Source organism: Schistocerca cancellata, chromosome 11, assembly GCF_023864275.1.
Source record: "Schistocerca cancellata isolate TAMUIC-IGC-003103 chromosome 11, iqSchCanc2.1, whole genome shotgun sequence".
Lineage (NCBI taxonomy): Eukaryota > Metazoa > Arthropoda > Insecta > Orthoptera > Acrididae > Schistocerca > Schistocerca cancellata.
In genome coordinates, this window is record NC_064636.1 from 151,512,758 (window position 1) to 151,531,727 (window position 18,970).

The following is an 18,970-nucleotide window of genomic DNA, read 5'->3' on the forward strand; positions in this document are numbered from 1 at the left end:
AAATGAAATTAAGTCTTGAAAACGATAGTACGTAAACAATCACACAGAAGAGGGTATTTTAATATCATTGTATTCAGTTGTCCACTATTTGCTATGAGCAGCGAGCAAGATTTCTTCACGTGTTTGGGGGGTGACTTGAGTAGTTCTACAAGCATTTCTACACGTCCGTGCACCATTACCTTTTTTTCTAAAATTTTCTTTCGATCCTGTATAACTACGAGTACTACCGTCATTTTATGCAACCAATCAGCTCATACTTCATAGGACTTGACTCTCATCGCAGAGGTGGCCGCCATTTTGTAAAAGCCAAGGAAATTAAGGAAGTTGTGAGTGGAACCGTATTGATAGAAGTTAGCAGTCGACAACTCGGGAAAGAGCGCCAAGTTGCGAATATTGTCCTGTTGTGATTTGCGTCGACAACTCGGGAAAGAGCGCGAAGCTGCGAATATTCGTCTTGTGATTTCCGGTAAATCTTCGCTAATACTCCAGAGGTAATAAATGAAGAGGAAAATTTTATGTGATGTTAGTGTTGTTTACTGTTTCAAAACCAGAAGTAATGTATGACTCTATAGTAATGTACCCATATAGTTACCGATGGAAAAAAAGACCGTTTTGGCTTGATCAGCGGCGTTTCCACTTAACGGCGGTGATCTATTCAGTTCTCGTGTTGCTATTCTCCCTGCAGGCGTGCACATTAAAGAGTTTAATTGTGAATAAACAACTGCTATAAATGTATCTATGTGTGAGAGAGTTTCGGAAGGTAGTGCGAGTTTTTGTGTTTATGTAAGTTGGAACAAACAATGGCTGTGAACTGAAGTCCATTCAAGTGATAAGGCTTGAATAACTACCCATGTGTGTGGCGTTGAAATCCTCTTCTCTTTAAATGTGGGTTGTGGTGGACGCACTGATTACAACAGTTCCCCGACGCATATAACTTAGGTTGAAAGTTGGTAATTTGGTTGAGAAGTGGCGAATATGAATGCCAAATAAAGGTTATGGTAATAGAATGACCTATAACCTACCCTAACGTTTACATTCGAAACATTCTTAAACGCACTCTGTCATTAAAACTAAAACTGAAAGGTAAATTCAGGAAACTTAACATTACATGCTGGACACACGTCAGACGAGTATTTTGTTGCATATTACGTAGATATATCGTTAACAAACCACGAAAAATGCTAGTAGTTCCCCTCTGTTTCAACACAAAGAAATTAAGCTCAATGAGAAGGTCAGTCAGGCTGGTACCAGATATGTTAAAATATTACAAGATTCTTATAAAAGCACAGTGAAAAATGTTAGTGTATCGCATCAGAATATCAGGGGATTAAAAAAAAGTAGGTGAGCTTCTTCTTTCTTTAGAAGATTTAGAAACAGAGGGTGGAATACATGTACTGTTTCTGCCTGAACATCATAGTCACAGATATGGGAAAGGTAAATGTAGGAGGAAAACTTTTGGCACATGTAAGACGAGACACTATGGAGAGAGGAGGAGTTGCCATATATTTTAAAATTTATCATTGTGTGAAAAATTTCGAAACTCAAAAGATTTCACGTAGAGCAACATAAAGAGGCATGTGCATGTGAGCTTAAACTAAATAATGGTACTTTTGTAATTATACCTGTGTATAGATTCTCATTGGGAATTTTTCAGCTATTTTTGATTTTCCCACTTGAGCAGCACACTGATAGCTAATGTTTTTGTAGATCAAGATAAATTTAATCAAATATAAAACTTTCCCTGTGAAGAATGGTCTGTCTGATCATGATGCGCAGCTAGATACAATATGACATTGCTCCATATAGTAATGGAAACAGTACTCCAAAATAGTGTGTTCAGTTAACGATTTATCAGTTGTAAATTTTAGGGAATGCTTAAAACAGTTGGACTGAGATGAGGTGCAAAGGGAACCTGATGCTAATGTAAAAACTGACCTATTTCATGATACCCTTGTGAGTGTATTTGGTAAAAACTGACCTATTTCATGAATAGAAACATCTAAAAAGCCAGGACTTTCTGAAGGCATAAAAATATGCAAACATAAAAGGAAAATAGAAACATCTAAAAAGCCAGGACTTTCTGAAGGCATAAAAATATGTAAACATAAAAGTAAAATATATCTTACAGCTAGAAGGAGTAATGATCCAGGAACAGTCAAACATTACAAAATACGTCTGCACTGTATTAAGAAAAGTTATTAATAATTCCAGAAGTATGCACATTATGTCTGAGATTAGCACCTCTGATAGTAAGATTGAAACAATTTGGAATATTGTTGAAGGGGAAGCAGGGCAATTTTGAAACACAGGAAACACTGTATTTCTATCAAACTCAATGAAAAGTTTGTTAAGTCAGGAGTTGAAAATATTTTTAATAATCATTTTTAAGTGTTGCGGGGGAAATAGGATCCAGTTATTCATCAGAAAATGCAAAGCTGTGTGTGGAAGAGATAATGCCTGTGCAATTGGATAAAATTTCTCCTACTGAAATTAAGAAAATAAGGCACAGTCTGTATCAATTAGGGCATGCTAGGAAAAAATCTGACCTTCGTAGTCACGTAAGTTATTGATTACAGCATATATTAAAATGAAGGTCTTAAGTAAGGAACACCTACTTTTTGTTTTCTTCAAAAAAATATCTGCTCTGTGATGCACCTCCAGAGATGACACTGCACATACCATTTTGAAGATGTAAATTTTGGAAAAAATTTTAAAATGCTGTATCAATGGAACAGTTCTAGGTTTTTTGAAAGATGATTGCTTTATGATTACAAAGAAATCCTTCATTTGGACCTATCTGTCAAAGTGCTTTTACTATAACGTTCTGAATTTTTTCATAATTTATGGATTTTTTTTTTTTTTCCAAATATGCCAATCCATAAAATTTTGATTTTTTTTTTCTGTTGATTAATACCATCTAGTTCTACATACCCTGAAAAGGAGAGCTTCCACTTTTAGTTTGAATAGATTTTATAAACAATTGAAATGTTTGCCATACATAAAACCTGTTTTATGGGTCTAGTGCAGCAGGGGATACAACCCGTCGGCTTTGAACAATGACTTCATTCCTTAGTCATAGATCGTAATGTCTTCACTTCGAGGCATAGATAATAAAGCAGTTCTGTGTTCTAATAAGCACTATCATTAAAATAATTGAATGTTAATCTAAAAGCGATCGCTTGATATTCGGTACATCATTAAACGTGTGATTTAATTAACTTAATTGTTTTAGAGTAGCTGATAAGTGTTTTTTGGCTTTTTTAAAATAAAAAATCCTCACGAGATAGAATAAACTGATCCTACTTTATTAAGCAATCAATAAAAAAAAACGAAACTGAAACATAACAGCAAAAGCGAAAATGGTAAACTGCAAATAGAATACATTAGCCATGCATAACACCCACCCACCTCCCCAGGAGTCGGAACTCCCGCACCCATCAGAATATACACATGCTTCAGTAGGTGATAAGTGTTTTTTGGCTTAAAAAAAAAAATCTCACTAGATAGAATAACCTGATCCTAAGATACAGATGCTTCAGTAGCTGATAAGTGTTTTTTGGCTTAAAAAAAAAAAAAAAAAAAAAAAAACTCACGAGATAGAATAAAGTGATCCTACTTTATTAAGCAATCAGTAAAAAAACGAAACTGAAACATAACAGCAAAAGCTGTTGCCATACATAAAACCTGTTTTATGGGTCTAGTGCAGCAGGGGATACAACCCGTCGGCTTTGAACAATGACGTCATTCCTTAGCAAAAGCAAAAGCTGTTATGTTTCAGTTTCGTTTTTTTACTGATTGCTTAATAAAGTAGGATCACTTTATTCTATCTCGTGAGTTTTTTTTTTTTTTTTTTAAAGCCAAAAAACACTTATCAGCTACTGAAGGGAGCTACAACACTAAGACGAATCGCTTCTCGGCTTTTGACAAGATATTGCTTAATAAAGTGGGGTCAGATTTCTTTTAAAAAGCCAAAAAATACTATTGCTTAACAAAGTAGGATCAGTTTATTCTATCTCGTGAGATTTTTTTTTTTTTAAGCCAAAAAAACACTTATTAGCTACTGAAGGGAGCTACAACACGAAGAAGAATCGCTTCTCGGCTTTTGACAAGATCAATGTTTATCTCTCTCGCATTCCTTTGTTTCTCAACATTCTCCTCAGCTCTTTCATCTTTCTAATACATCGTCTCTGGCGACTTGTGACGTCATTGTTCAAAGCCGACGGGTTGTATCCCCTGCTGCACTAGACCCTGTTTTATTACTACATTACCACATCACATGCCCACAAAAATCAAAACCTGGCCTTATTTAACAAAATTTTAGTTTTAAAAGATGAGTAAGAGACTCTTTTTTCAAGCATTTTAAATGGTTCCAAAATGTATGTGAAAGGTCCAAAGAATTACATGTTTGAATTCACACAACTTATGTACACTCTGTTTTGTACTGAAATTAGCCAATCAATGAACTAAAAATGTGTTCCAATGCTTCAATATCTTCCTTTGATATAAATTGGTGCTTTCCTATTGAACCAATAGGAACTGGAACACTTAAATCTTCAAAACATTGTGAACAGGAAGTGATCACTGGTGGAATTGTTGCTGTCTTTCAGCTGGAAACCTATGTCCAGCAGCTGGTCCATGTGGTAGTATAAAGGTCACAACAGTTTCATTTAACTCATAACTGGTGTCTATAATCTGTGCAATCTACTAGTAATTCATACATGCATGCCACAAACATTCCCCTTCTCAGATTGTGAATCTGAATATTATCCCGCTGTTTGTGAGGTGTTGGCCAAACGAATGAAATTTCTTCTTTCTTGCTCTTCAAAGTGCGTGTAATATAAGTTGGCCCATCACTGAGTCCAAAAATGTCTCTTCTTAATGCTTTCACAGTAAAATCCTCAGCATTCTGAATCACAGCTGTATTTGGTCTGGAAAGACTGTTTGGTAGCATGGTGCTTCAGCAGGCCTCCTACACCATCACAAGGCCCCTTCCCGTGACCAATGGCACTGTGTACCCAGTCAGTTGGGACAAGCGACTTAATTCAAACAGTTGGTAACGATTTTTAAAATGACGAGGAGCACCACAAGAAATAATGATGGCCCTGTTTGCAGTTGAAGAATTTTGCGCATTGCTAGCAAGGCATGTGCTGAGTCATGTCACGTGTCATCACTTATAACTGCAACATTTGTGATCTTGTTTTGAAAATAAGTCACTCCTGTAAAAATTGAATCCTAGTCATTATTCCAATGATATCCTTTTCCTTTCTTGTGGGAGAATTACTGACCAGTTCTCAGGAAAATCACAGTGAAGCACTAAACATGGTTATTCAGCCTGTACACACCCTTTCACCTCTGCAATGTGTTGTAATTTCTTCAGATGCTGGTGTGTTGCTGCTTTCATTGACCATTTACCAAGTTCATCAATGAAACTGTCAAAGGCAACAGTTTTCTTAATTAGTTTATTTTGCTCCCATGTTCCATATATAATTTTGGCAGTGTTATCTGCTACATCTTCCAGGCCAAGTGTCTGTAAAGACAGTTATCCCTTTCCAGGGCAGTCACCACATTCTGGAAACAAACAAGTATCTCGCTTTATGTCACAGACTACTAATAACTTCGCACGCTCAACCAAGGTGTCATACGTCAAGTACTCCAGTAAGTTCTTCAAAGTTACCACACAAAGTTTAAAATTTGCACAGTACACACACAAACAAACAGCTCTAGGTTGGTGTGGAACTACTCACCTAGGTCGTAGAGCATAAAATTTTGATCTTCCAATATGTGAAGTTGTAGAGTTGCTGTTATAAATTGCAAAGTTTCTTTAAAACTCGAGTCATGTACCTCTTCACTTTCAAACTTTTTGACCTTCAACTGTTACAATTACAGTGTCTTTTTTGTTGACACTCTGGCGAGAACAGTCCCATTTATCTTCCAGAACTTGAGCTGCTTCTACAGGATGACCATAATAGAGGTCTGGTTTCCAAAGACTCTTTTTGTAGACCTCACATTTCGTTATTTGTCTACCATGTACTTTGATACCAGGGGCGATTCTAGAAGTGAATCAAGGGCAGGGGGGGGGGGGGGGCTGGTGGGGGTGAGGGGGAGGGGGTTTGTCGGAATGGAATATCACTTAACAAAAGTCAAGCTAAATTTTGGGGTTGCTTAGAGTAGTTTTTGGTAACTGTTTTGGAGTTATGGGTAAAAAATGCCCATTTTAAGTTAAATGATATTTATAGGTTTAGATAGTAAATTTTACCGCTCTTATTCTTTTGTTAAAATGTATTTGAAATACATTGCAACCTATGTTGCTACATAATTATATTTTAAAAAAATTGATTAAATCTGTTGGAGTAATATATTCGCAGATTTCTGAAGTCATTTTATCTAGTACAATATGGTACTTCATTAGGGGTGGGGGCTATAGCCCTCCCCTCCTTGCCACCACCCTGTTTGATACTGATGGAATGTGGTTCGAAATTGTTTTATTTGAAAATGTCTCTGGAGTAATAGTTAAAACTTGCACCATTTCACTATAGGATGCACAACATTGAGCAGCTGAATTGATATTTGTGAAAAAGTCCTGGCAAGAGGTGCAAGAGTTCTTTGGATAATTTTCTTCTGAAGATGGAAATTTCTACTGTGCGTAGTGTGGTCAGTTTTGCTGTAGTGTATTCGTCCATAGCTTTAGTAATTTCTCTGCACTTCCTTGATGCATAGCACTTATGAATTTCTTATCAGGACTGCCACCTACCTTTGTAGTTGACTGATTCAGGCTATTTAATTCTTCCTCTATTGATGCGTCATTTACACCATGTGAGGCTTCACCTTGTTCAGATTCTGTAATTGTTTTCATTCTGTCGAAACATTTAGAATGCAAAAAGTTGTCACTGGAAACATCTTCACTTTGAAGTCTTCAAATGAGGACACTTATTCCCAACCTGAACAAAGTCTGTTTTATTGTTTGGCTTATTTATCACTCTTTTATGGATATGCAAATATTCCGCTTCACTCACCTGTGGCTCCAGTCAGAAGACATTTCAAACAGTCCTTTTCACAAAACACATTGCAACTGTGTCGCACACACACACATATCCATCCACAGGTATATGTGTGGATGGATATGTGTGTGTGTGTGTGTGCGCGCGAGTGTATACCCGTCCTTTTTTCCCCCTAAGGTAAGTCTTTCCACTCCCGGGACTGGAATGACTCCTTACCCTCTCCCTTAAAACCCACATCCTTTCGTCTTTCCCTCTCCTTCCCTCTTTCCTGATGAGGCAACAGTTTGTTGCGAAAGCTTGAATTTTGTGTGTATGTTTGTGTTCGTTTGTGTGTCTGTCGACCTGCCAGCACTTTCATTTGGTAAGTCACATCATCTTTGTTTTTAGGTATATTTTTCCTTCGTGGAATGTTTCTTTCTATTATAACCATAATAGAAATAAACATTGTTACAAAGAAATTAGTAAGAAACAACTTCAGTCAGTTTGTTTTTCAGAAAGTATTTTCAACAGAATACGGTATACACTTTCACTGATCAAATATTAAACACTGTGAATAACCAAACATCACCCATTGGGAAATTTTGTGATCTCTATGAGTTATGAAATTCTTCTAGATAAGCTTAAGTATTGTGGTGTGAGTGGGACAGTACACAGATAGTTTAATTCATATTTAAGTGGAAATATGCAGAAGGTTGAAATTAACAGTACAGATAGTCTGCAAAAATCAGCAGAGTCATCTCACTGGGGAGGAATCAAGAATGGTGCCCCACAGGTTCAGTCTTGAGTCCCTTATTGTTCTTAATACGTATTAATGATTTGCCACACTATATGCATGAAGATGCCAAGCTAGTTCTTTTTGCTGGTGATACAAGTATAGTAACCACATCCAATTAACAAGAATTAACAGAGGAAATGGCAAATAATGTCTCTTAGAAAATTGTTGAGCTGTTCTCTGCAAGTGGCACTGACTAAATTTTGAGTATATACAGTTATGTGCAGTAAAGAGCTTGACACCATTGATAAATATAGACTTGTCTAGAAGTCTGTTGCTAAGGCAGAATCAGTTTCTCAGCCTGTGCATGATGAGAAATTGAATTGGAAGAAACACATTGATCTGCTGAAACAGTTATGCTGTTAGGGTTACTGCAAATTTTAGTAACAAGCGTATCAGTAAATTTGCCTACTGTGCTTATTTTCATTCTCTGCTTTTATACGGCATCATATTTTGGTGTAATTCATTATTAAGAGAAAAAAAAAAACATTAATTGCACAAAAGCATGTAATCAGAATAATAGTTGGAGCCCACCCAAAATCACCTTGCAGACATTTATTTAAGGAACTCTGTATATCCACAGTACCATTGCAATACATATGTTACTCATGAAATTTGTTACTAATAACCCATCCCACTTCAAAAATAATTACAAAGAGCATAGCTACAACACTAGAATGAAAGATGATCTTTTCTGGGTTAAATTTGACCTTGGCACAGAAAGGGGTGAATTATGCTGCCACAAAAATCTTTGGTCTTTTGCCAAATAGCATTAAAAGTCTGATAGATAGCCAAGCAACATTTAAAAACAAATTTAAAGAATTTGTGGATGGCAACTCCTTTTGCTCAATAGATGAATTTTTAGATATGAAGTAGTAGCTGTAAAAATAAATAAATATTGTGTAATGAAAACTTAAGTTAAACTAACACATTCCACATCATCAGGCATTGTTGTATTCGTGGTCTCTGGAACAATTATTAATGTAATGTAGTGTTACAAAGGAGTGGACGCATACATTGATATTTCTCATGAGGATCATTTTGTCTCAAAGAATCATGTGCCTCCCACTCCTCGAGCTTCAATTTTCCTTAAATTTGCTGTGAAAGTAGACCTATCCTAGAAATGAGCCTGTGTAAAATTTTAAATCATCACCTTAAGTATATGAGAAACAATGTCCTTTTATTTGGATTGATTTTTGACGAATGTGCATGAAAATGAACAGAAGCCAGTGTTTGAAGTTCTTTTATTACAAGACAAAACTAAGTAGGAAACTTACTTTCAGGTCTTGGGCAACTTTCGGCCATGAATAAGAAAAATGCAGTGTGGTAGAATTTAATCCATTCTGTAAGGTAGCATAATGCATGAAAATGGTCCAAATAACATGCAGAGAATGTTGCAAAGAATTTTTTGCTCCCTTTAGGGACAGATATCTAAGCAAAGAAACAGTGCAAAGGAACTGTAACTTGGCACATTTGTTGACAAAGCCTGGGACATGATTCTTTTAGCATAGTCAATTATTTTCAATTGTACTCGGTCTCAAACAAGGCCTTGTATTTAAAATTACAATAAATGAGGCAAGTTCATATGTGAATATTGGAAAAGGATCATTCCAGAAATTCTTTCCAGTACCATTGGAAAGAGCCCAATTTTATGAACTGGAAACATCCTATTGGATCTTGGAGTAAATTCAGCAAAGGAACCAAATATGAGTTTCAACTTGAACAAAAGTCAGGTGTAATATGCTAAGATTGCAACACGGTACGTGTTGTTGAACCCATAACTTCAAGACAAACAAGAATGGCAACTGGTAGATTAATACTGGTGTTCCAATTAGACCTGAAAAGCATAGAAATTTGATGACTCAATGAGTTCAAAACAATTAGTTAAGCCAATTTCTGTACCTTTCCTGGTAATGACCATGTACGGTTGCAAAGGCAAGAGGGTTGTGCTGTTGTTATCAAACATTGCTTATTCTGTTACATATAGATCGCTGCATTTGCTGGTTTCTTCGTCAAGGTTCCAAAGCCTCAGTTGGGTTTTGTGCACTTGTTCCCAAGCTGATAAGAGCTGTGGGTCTCTTCACGTTTGTTCCCAAGCTGGTGCTTAAAATTACTGTTTCATGGAATTAAATTTTTCTTCAATACTGTTAGATATGGCTGCAGTAAAATTATACTGACATCCTGTTCTATTTGGTGGAAGTGCTGCATTACTCATGATGATGTGCTGTTCAGGAATCCAACATTCATATTATCTTTCAGGCCAATAGAATGAGGTCACTGAACCAAAAGGGTGCACGAATTTGTTCTTGTTCTTCATTATCAACTTTGCATGTGTTAGCAATTTACTATCTATTGTCATGGACGCAGGCAATGTATTGGCCATGAATAAGGCTTAAAAGTGACACGAAAGCCACATTGGAGTCAGTTGACTGATAAACAGAAGCCTCAAAAGAAGTTGTATCACTTGAAGCCTGGCTATCTTGAATGTGGTTCAAATCCATTGGCAAAAAACATTTCATCCAAAGTGTGGCACATTTGCAAATGTGGGTCGGGACAGGTTCCATCAGACTGGAAAAAAGTAGTAATCACACCAATCTTTAAACATGGAAACAGAAAAGATTGTAACAACTACAGAGGTATCTCTTTAATCAGCGTTGTGGGTAAAATCTTCTCAGGTATTGTTGAAAGGAAAGTGCGAGTATTAGTTGAGGACCAATTGGATGAAAATCAGTGTGGGTTTAGGCCTCTTAGAGGTTGTCAGGACCAGATCTTTAGCTTATGGCAAATAATGGAGAAGGGTTATGAGTGGAACAGGGAATTGTATATATGCTTTATAGATTTAGAAAAGGCATATGACCGGGTTCCTAGGAGGAAGTTATTGTCTTTTCTACAAGATTATGGAATAGGAGGCAAACTTTTGCAAGCAATTAAAGGTCTTTACATGGATAGTCAGGCAGCAGTTAGAGTTGACGGTAAATTGAGTTCATGGTTCAGAGTAGTTTCAGGGGTAAGACAAGGCTGCAACCTGTCTCCACTGTTGTTCATATTAATTCTACATCTACATCTACATTTATACTCTGCAAGCCACCCAACGGTGTGTGGCGGAGGGCACTTTACGTGCCACTGTCATTACCTCCCTTTCCTGTTCCAGTCGCGTATGGTTCGCGGGAAGAACGACTGTCTGAAAGCCTCCGTGCGCGCTCTAATCTCTCTAATTTTACATTTGTGATCTCCTCGGGAGGTATAAGTAGGGGGGAAGCAATATATTCGATACCTCATCCAGAAACGCACCCTCTCGAAACCTGGCGAGCAAGCTACACCGGGATGCAGAGCGCGTCTCTTGCGGAGTCTGCCACTTGAGTTTGTTAAACATCTCCGTAATGCTATCACGGTTACCAAATAACCCTGTGACAAAACGCGTCGCTCTTCTTTGGATCTTCTCTATCTCCTCCGTCAACACGATCTGATACTGATCCCACACTGATGAGCAGTACTCAAGTATAGGTCGAATGAGTGTTTTGTAAGCCACCTCCTTTGTTGATGGACTACATTTTCTAAGGACTCTCCCAATGAATCTCAACCTGGTACCTGCCTTACCAACAATTAATTTTATATGTTCATTCCACTTCAAATCGTTCCGCATGCATACTCCCAGATATTTTACAGAAGTAACTGCTACCAGTGTTTGTTCCGCCATCATATAATCATACAATAAAGGATCCTTCTTTCTATGTATTCGCAATACATTACATTTGTCTATGTTAAGGGTCAGTTGCCACTCCCTGCACCAAGTGCCTATCCGCTGCAGATCTTCCTGCATTTCGCTACAATTTTCTAATGCTGCAACTTCTCTGTATACTACAGCATCATCCGCGAAAAGCCGCACGGAACTTCCGACACTATCTACTAGGTCATTTATATATATTGTGAAAAGCAATGGTCCCATAACACTCCCCTGTGACACGCCAGAGGTTAGTTTAACGTCTGTAGACGTCTCTCCATTGATAACAACATGCTGTGTTCTGTTTGCTAAAAACTCTTCAATCCAGCCACACGGCTGGTCTGATATTCCGTAGGCTCTTACTTTGTTTATCAGGCGACAGTGCGGAACTGTATTGAACGCCTTCCGGAAGTCAAGAAAAATAGCATCTACCTGGGAGCCTGTATCTAATATTTTCTGGGTGTCATGAACAAATAAATCGAGTTGGGTCTCACACGATCCCTGTTTCCGGAATCCATGTTGATTCCTACATAGTAGATTCTGGGTTTCCAAAAACGACATGATACTCGAGCAAAAAAAATTATGGATCATATGTTGAAAACAGTAGAGTGGCTGGGTGAGATTAAGATATGTGAACACAAAATAAGCAGTCTTGCATATGCGGATGACTTAGTTGTGATGGCAGATTTGATTGAAAGTTTGCTAAGTTATATTTCAGAGCTAGATCAGAAATGTAAGGACTATGGTATGAAGATTAGCATCTCCAAAACGAAAGTAATGTCAGTGGGAAAGAAATATAAACGGATTGAGTGCCAAATAGGAGGAACAAAGTTAGAACAGGTGGACGGTTTCAAGTACTTAGGATGCATATTCTCACAGGATGGCAACATAGTGAAAGAACTGGAAGCGAGGTGTAGCAAAGCTAATGCAGTGAGCGCTCAGCTACGATCTACTCTCTTCAGCAGGAAGGAAGTCAGTACCGAGACTAAGTTATCTGTGCACCGTTCAATCTTTCGACCAGCTTTGTTGTATGGGAGCGTAAGCTGGGTGGATTCAGGTTACCTTATCAACAAGGTTGAGGTTACGGATATGAAAGTAGCTAGGATGATTGCAAGTACTAGTATATGGGAACAATGGCAGGAGGGTGTCCACAATGAGGAAATCAAACAAAAACTGGGAATGAACTCTATAGGTGTAGCAGTCAGGGCGAACAGGCTTAGATGGTGGGGTCATGTTACACGCATGGGAGAAGCAAGGTTACCCAAGAGACTCATGGATTCAGCAGTAGAGGGTAGGAGGAGTCGGGGCAGACCGAGGAGAAGGTACCTGGATTCGGTTAAGAATGATTTTGAAGTAATAGGTTTAACATCAGAAGAGGCACCAATGTTAGCACTGAATAGGGGATCATGGAGGAACTGTATAAGGGGGGCTATGCTCCAGACTGAACGCTGAAAGGCATAATCAGTCTTAAATGATGATGATGATGATTTCTTCAAGTGACAAGTCTGTTGTTTTGCAGTGTCTCGATGACTAGAAAGCTTTGGCAATCAAATTTTCACTAAATTCAATAGACAACTGCTTTGTCTCCAGTGCATCACAATCAGTACAGGTCCATTGTTTGAATTGTCGCAATTTTAAAAGCTTCTGTTAAATGTTTTTGCAATTCTGTTCTTCCTGGGCAGTTTTCACATTGCTGGAGCATGTCATCCTTTAAACCTAAACTGCAGACAATCTTGGCAGGAAGAACTTTGCAGTCAGTGTCAATAGGGCTCATATTAAACATTAGATTCACATTTTGATGGATTGCGCAAACGCATACTGAATGTATTCCAGCTGCTCCAACGGTAATGCACCATTTTGGTTGTAACTCCCAAAATTTAGAAAACCAAGTTTCTAGCTCTGTGTTTTCTTTTAAGTATTGAAAGAACAACTCTTCCAAATGTACAAGCAATAGGAATTTCTGTTTTTGTTCCATTAGGACTTGTAATTGAGACAAAATACCTCTTTCCTGGACAATGTGTATATAGAAATCATACATGAACTCCACAATATCAGATTAAACTATTGCCCAATGGCTTCATAGAGGGATGTCTTTAGAAGAAAATTGTATAGTTCATGGTTAGTTGTAAATCGGCATCAGTTTGCCAGCCACAAATGTTGCTCGATTTGACACTGTGCATTTGACAAGCTGTAGCATCTTGCAATGATTTTTGTTGCAGTACAACCTAACTTTTCATCCCTTTGCTGAATCCTCTCTTAAGATACAAGAAGACATTTCTAGTGGAGAAGAGTGTGCTGTTTCCAGTGTTGCTGGAAAGAACAACTTCTGAAGTGACCCTTTTGCACAATATTTGCACCTGAACTTGGCTCACTTTATGCAGTTTTATGTTTGGCACCACATTTCTAATTGAGTATGATCGACAATAAGTGCTTAGGCAGGAAGATGTACCAATAGAGTCCTGCCCCAGGTATGGTTAAGATATTGTCAAGTTGTTGTAGTTTTGTGTTTTTTCTCTAGAGATATCCGACTTCGGAGAAGGCTAAAAAATATAACATATTTTTTGATACTTTTTTTTGGAATACTTTGATGGATTACACTGGTTCACGAAGTGTTTTACACACTGCCCCACTGTATTTTTATGATTCAGGGCCAAAGGTTGTATAGAATCTGAAAACAAGAGCTTCCCACGTATTAAGGAAGGTTCAAACATTGGGGTTTGCTTGCTTTCAGCGGACCCTCATTAAGGAGCTTCTCAAATATGGGACCACATTTTCCAATGTATCGGTTAAAATGAGGTCAGTTTTTCCACGAGTTCATTTCTACAGCATATCTGTACCCGTGATAAATTTGAACAAAATCAGAAATATAAGAATGGGGAAACTTTTGAAAAATGTGATCACTCAGGATGGAACGACCCATAAACAACAGTGGTTAGTAAATACGGTATAGTTACATAGAGATACGCAAAAAGTGTGAGTCCAGTGAAAGCTTAAAGATGACTCTTTTTTTTTTCCTAGATTAAAAATACTAACTGGTGTATATAGTTTTAAACACGACGTAACTGAAAAGTCAGAATAATGGAAATCAATAAATACATATTGTAACAGAAAATGAACTGGTTTGGCATGCATTTATTAACTGCATATCTGTTTCCAGAATGAATTTTCACTTTACAGCAGTGTGTGCACTCGTTTGAAACTTCCAGCAATTTAAAACTGTGCGTCAGATGTGGACTCGAACCTGGGACCTTTGCCTTTTGAGGGCAAGTGTCCTGGTGACCGAGCTACCAGAGTGCTGCTCGTGACTTGCCCTTGGAAGGTAGAGCAGAGATATATCGAGAGTGAAGCTGTGAGGGTGGATCGTGACTCGTGCTTAGATGACTCGCTCCGTACAGTACTCTCCACTTCCTAGTCTGCAGTTCTGGTCCAGTGCACAAGTTTGATGTGCTAGGCAGTACACATGTCAGTTGTTGCAAAGTGCTAGAAGTGCACTGTTGTCTGATGTTTTTCTTAGCTATGTGGGTAAAGACAACAACGTAGCATCTGACATTTTAGTTACAGTAGCTGTAGCAGTTGTGATGAAATGATACCAGTATACTGCATAATGTTGATTGGTGAAAGTATTGTACTGCTGCAATAAGTAAGCCTATTAAATTGTTTGGGAAGAGCGCAGATGACGAGTTTGCCTAAGAGTTGGCAGTAGCGATTATGTGCCGTGGACAAAGTACTAAATAACATTGTGTGACTCTAAAGGGCGGTTTAAGTGAAGGGTGTCCAGTTAAGAAGAAGAGCTTTTTTGGTTTTTACATAATTTAATAATAAAATACTGCTGATATTGTAATTTGATAAATGCTGAACTCCTTGAATTATACTGTAGTTAATTCAGAAGGTAGGTGTATTTAATACTAGTGTCAAATTTGAGGCATAAAGTGAACAGCAATTTAACATTTCTGTTTTAAAACTTTGATTACATTGTTTTCTTCTGTGTCCAACTCTACATTTGACTTGATTATGTCTGTACCACACTCGTACCTGTGGAATTGGTGGAATTAAATGTTTTAGGTAGAATGGTGCCAGCATGTTTAGTGCAACATGAGTAGTGATCCTCATCAGTAATTGTTTGTTTCTACCACCTAATGCTCTACATAAGGAAAGGAAATATTATATCTGTGTAACAAGCCCACTACAGGTGTTGAATTTCATTCCAGTTAACTAGCTATGATTAAGGTTAGACTGGAGGCAGTGACTTTGAGATGTATATCATTGACAAACAAAGCTCAATACTGCTATGTCAATCCATTTCTTTACTTTGCAGGCATCTGTATCTGCTGTTATGGAAAGGGAAACAACAGTTTCTGTGAAACTGGAGGCAAAAGATGAGGTGCTTATGGTACCAAGGACCATGGTAAGTTGCTCTCAAATCTAGTTATGCAAAAGAACATCAACAATAAAATTTATTCATAATTTAACTTTTTGTACAGTGATACTGCCAAGTCCAAATGGGTATATAGTACACAGTGTGTAGGTGATGTATGTAACGTGGAAAAGCATTTAATCTAGTTACGTAGAAAAATGAAAATCTTAAATTGTAATGGATATATCAGCACTTACACACACACACACACACACACACACACACACACACACACACACACACACAAATAGTATCAGATATGTGTCAGTATAGATAATTGACCCTCACCCGTATATGAAGTGCGCCAACTGCAAATGTAATGATTTTGCGCTGTTCCATTGTTCTTTCATAATTATGAACCTATACCTATTCGGCTTCAGCTATGACAATGATAAATTGTGTTGTCATATGTCCAAGTGAGCAGCAGTAATATAAATTACAAAGCGAGCTAGACGAGAAAAATTTACGATCTGTGCAAGAAAATGACCCAGATTACAAACGAGCAGCACAGTCTCACAATGAGACAATTGTCTACGATATAATTAATAGCCGAATAAGTGTTTCACTGGGATCTGAAGCAGGTGCGCTGTTTAATGCTTCGAGTTGGTCATTACTGTCTCCGTAACACTTGTCCTCAGTAACAGTGATACAGCGAATATTTATTTCATTATTGTGTAATAAAACAGTAGTTTAGCTCATATTATGTAAGTTTATTTTATCATTGTTTATTTATTATTATTATTTATTTTATGGCCTTCATTGGACCACTCTAGTCAAAAATACAAGGTTGTAAACAAGTTGTTACATAGGGATACAATTTGGCTCAACAATAACTTAATATGATATTTGGGTAGGCTAATGTAATTATTAGAGTCTATTCTTATATGAAAGGTGTTTTGCTCTTCTGTCTGTCCAATATTTCTTCATTCTTCCAGATATTTTCTTTCTTTCTTCATCTGAGACCACTCTTCCTGTACTCCTTTTATTGATTTTCATTTGTAATCAGGTTTGCGGGTCTTGCAGTATTCTGGTTTTCTCTGTCTTGTTTTTTAGGTCATCTACTGTAATTTGGAGTTCTTTTATATCTTCCTTAATGTCTGTGATCCATTTAATGTCACTCTTGCTATTCCATAATTTTTGTATTATTTTTTTTACTAATTCTGTGTTCTGGAGTTCTCATCAGATGTCCAAAGAATGAGATGCGTTTCTTCCTGATCGTGCTCATGACTGGTTCAATTTTCTTATATACTGTTTCATTTGATGCTATTCACCAATGTCCATTTATTTTATACTGTTTCTCCTCTAAACTTCACTTTTGATTTGGTGTTGGTTAGAGTGAGTTGTATTATTTTAATTAGTTTTAGATGGTGTCCTAGATTTCTTAAAAATTTTAATACTGAAGGTCTGTGGAGACAGTCATATGCCTTCTTAAAATCTACAAATGTTATTGCCAGAGGTTTGTTCCGTTTCTTGTTGTTGTTGTGGTCTTCAGTCCTGAGACTGGTTTGATGCAGCTCTCCATGCTACTCTATCCTGTGCAAGCTTCTTCATCTCCCAGTACCTACTGCAGACTACATCCTTCTGAATCTGCTTAGTTTATTCATCTCTTGGTCTCCCTCTACGATTTTTACCCCCCACACTGCCCTCCAATGCTAAATTTGTGATCCCTCGATGCCTCAGAACATGTCCTACCAACCAGTCCCTTCTTCTTGTCAAGTTGTGCCACAAACTCCTCTTCCAATTCTATTCAATACCTCCTCATTAGTTATGTGAACTACCCATCTAATCCTCAGCATTCTTCTGTAGCACAACATTTCGAAAGCTTCTATTCTCTTCTTGTCTAAACTATTTATCGTCCATGTTTCACTTCCATACATGGCAACACTCCATACAAATACTTTGAGAAACCACTTCCTGACACTTAAATCAATACTCGATGTTAACAAATTTCTCTTCTTCAGAAAAGCTTTCCTTGCTGTTGCCAGTCTAAATTTCTTGTAGTATGCCATAATCAATTTTAAACTAATTATCTGCTCTGAACAGCTTCTCCATGGTCTGAAACCTCCCGGATATTCCCCTAACTCCTGTTCTAATTGCTCCTTGATTCTTTCATATAGGATCTTGGATAGAATTTTGTATGTGCAATCTAGGAGAGAGATTCCTCTGTAGTTGTCTGGGTTGCTCTTATCTCCCTTTTTGTGTAGTGGGTGGATGATAGCTGTGGCCCAATGTTCGGGGAATCGTTCTGTTACCCAAATTTTTGTTAGAGCCATGTGTAAGGAGGTCTTGACTGTGTCACTTGCATATTTCCACATTTCAACAAAAACCTGATCTTCTCCACATGCCTTATAATTTTTTTGTTCTTTAAGAATTTTTTCTACTTCTTGGAAAGTTGGAGGGTCTAGTTTGTTAGGTTTGGTTTTTATTGGGGTCTTTATGTTGATTTGTAAGGATTCTTTGGGTTCCTCGGAGTTCAGAAGTTTGTTAAATGCTTTTGCCATGATTTCTGCATTTTCCTTGTTACTGTGTGTCATTCTTCCATATTCATCTTTCAGTATTAGTGTAGGGGCCTCATATTGTTGTAGTTGTTTCCCAAAGATTTTATAGTAGTTCCTGGATTTGGTTTTATGATAATTACCTTCTATAGAGTTTATAATATCTTTATGGAATCCTCTCTTGATTCTTCTAATATTTTGTGTGAATTTTTTTCTTTCATTTTTTAGGTTGATTGCATTTTCTTCAGTTTCATGTGTTTGAAACTTTAACCATGCTTGGTGTCTATCTTCATGGAATTTGTCATATTCTGATGTCCACCATGCATGTTTCCTCCATGGGTTCCTTTTTAAGATTAGGCACTAGTTGTTCTAGATCATCTGTTAATTTGATTGTTTGTGTTATTTGTTGGTATTCATTATTTTTAATTAGCTGATGTGGGTCAAACCTCCTTTTTATTTTATTAGTTTTTCAGGTCCTCTTCTTTAACGGAGTGAATTTGATTTTAATTTTAACTATATAATGGTCTGAGCGTGTGTCTACTACTCTCAGTACTTTAACATTGTGGATCT

General features: G+C 37.3%; 1 protein-coding gene across 1 annotated transcript in view; it reads left to right on the forward strand.

The window, feature by feature from the left end:
* Positions 1-365: 365 nt before the first annotated feature.
* The window catches only part of LOC126108380 (protein grainyhead-like), a 151,629-nt gene continuing 133,024 nt past the window's right edge, over positions 366-18,970 (forward strand). Inside the window, exons 1-2 of the mRNA XM_049913593.1 lie at positions 366-466; positions 15,807-15,896. Coding sequence (XP_049769550.1) covers positions 15,825-15,896 — 72 coding nt within the window. The 5' untranslated portion in view covers positions 366-466; positions 15,807-15,824. The remainder of the gene's footprint in view (positions 467-15,806; positions 15,897-18,970) is intronic.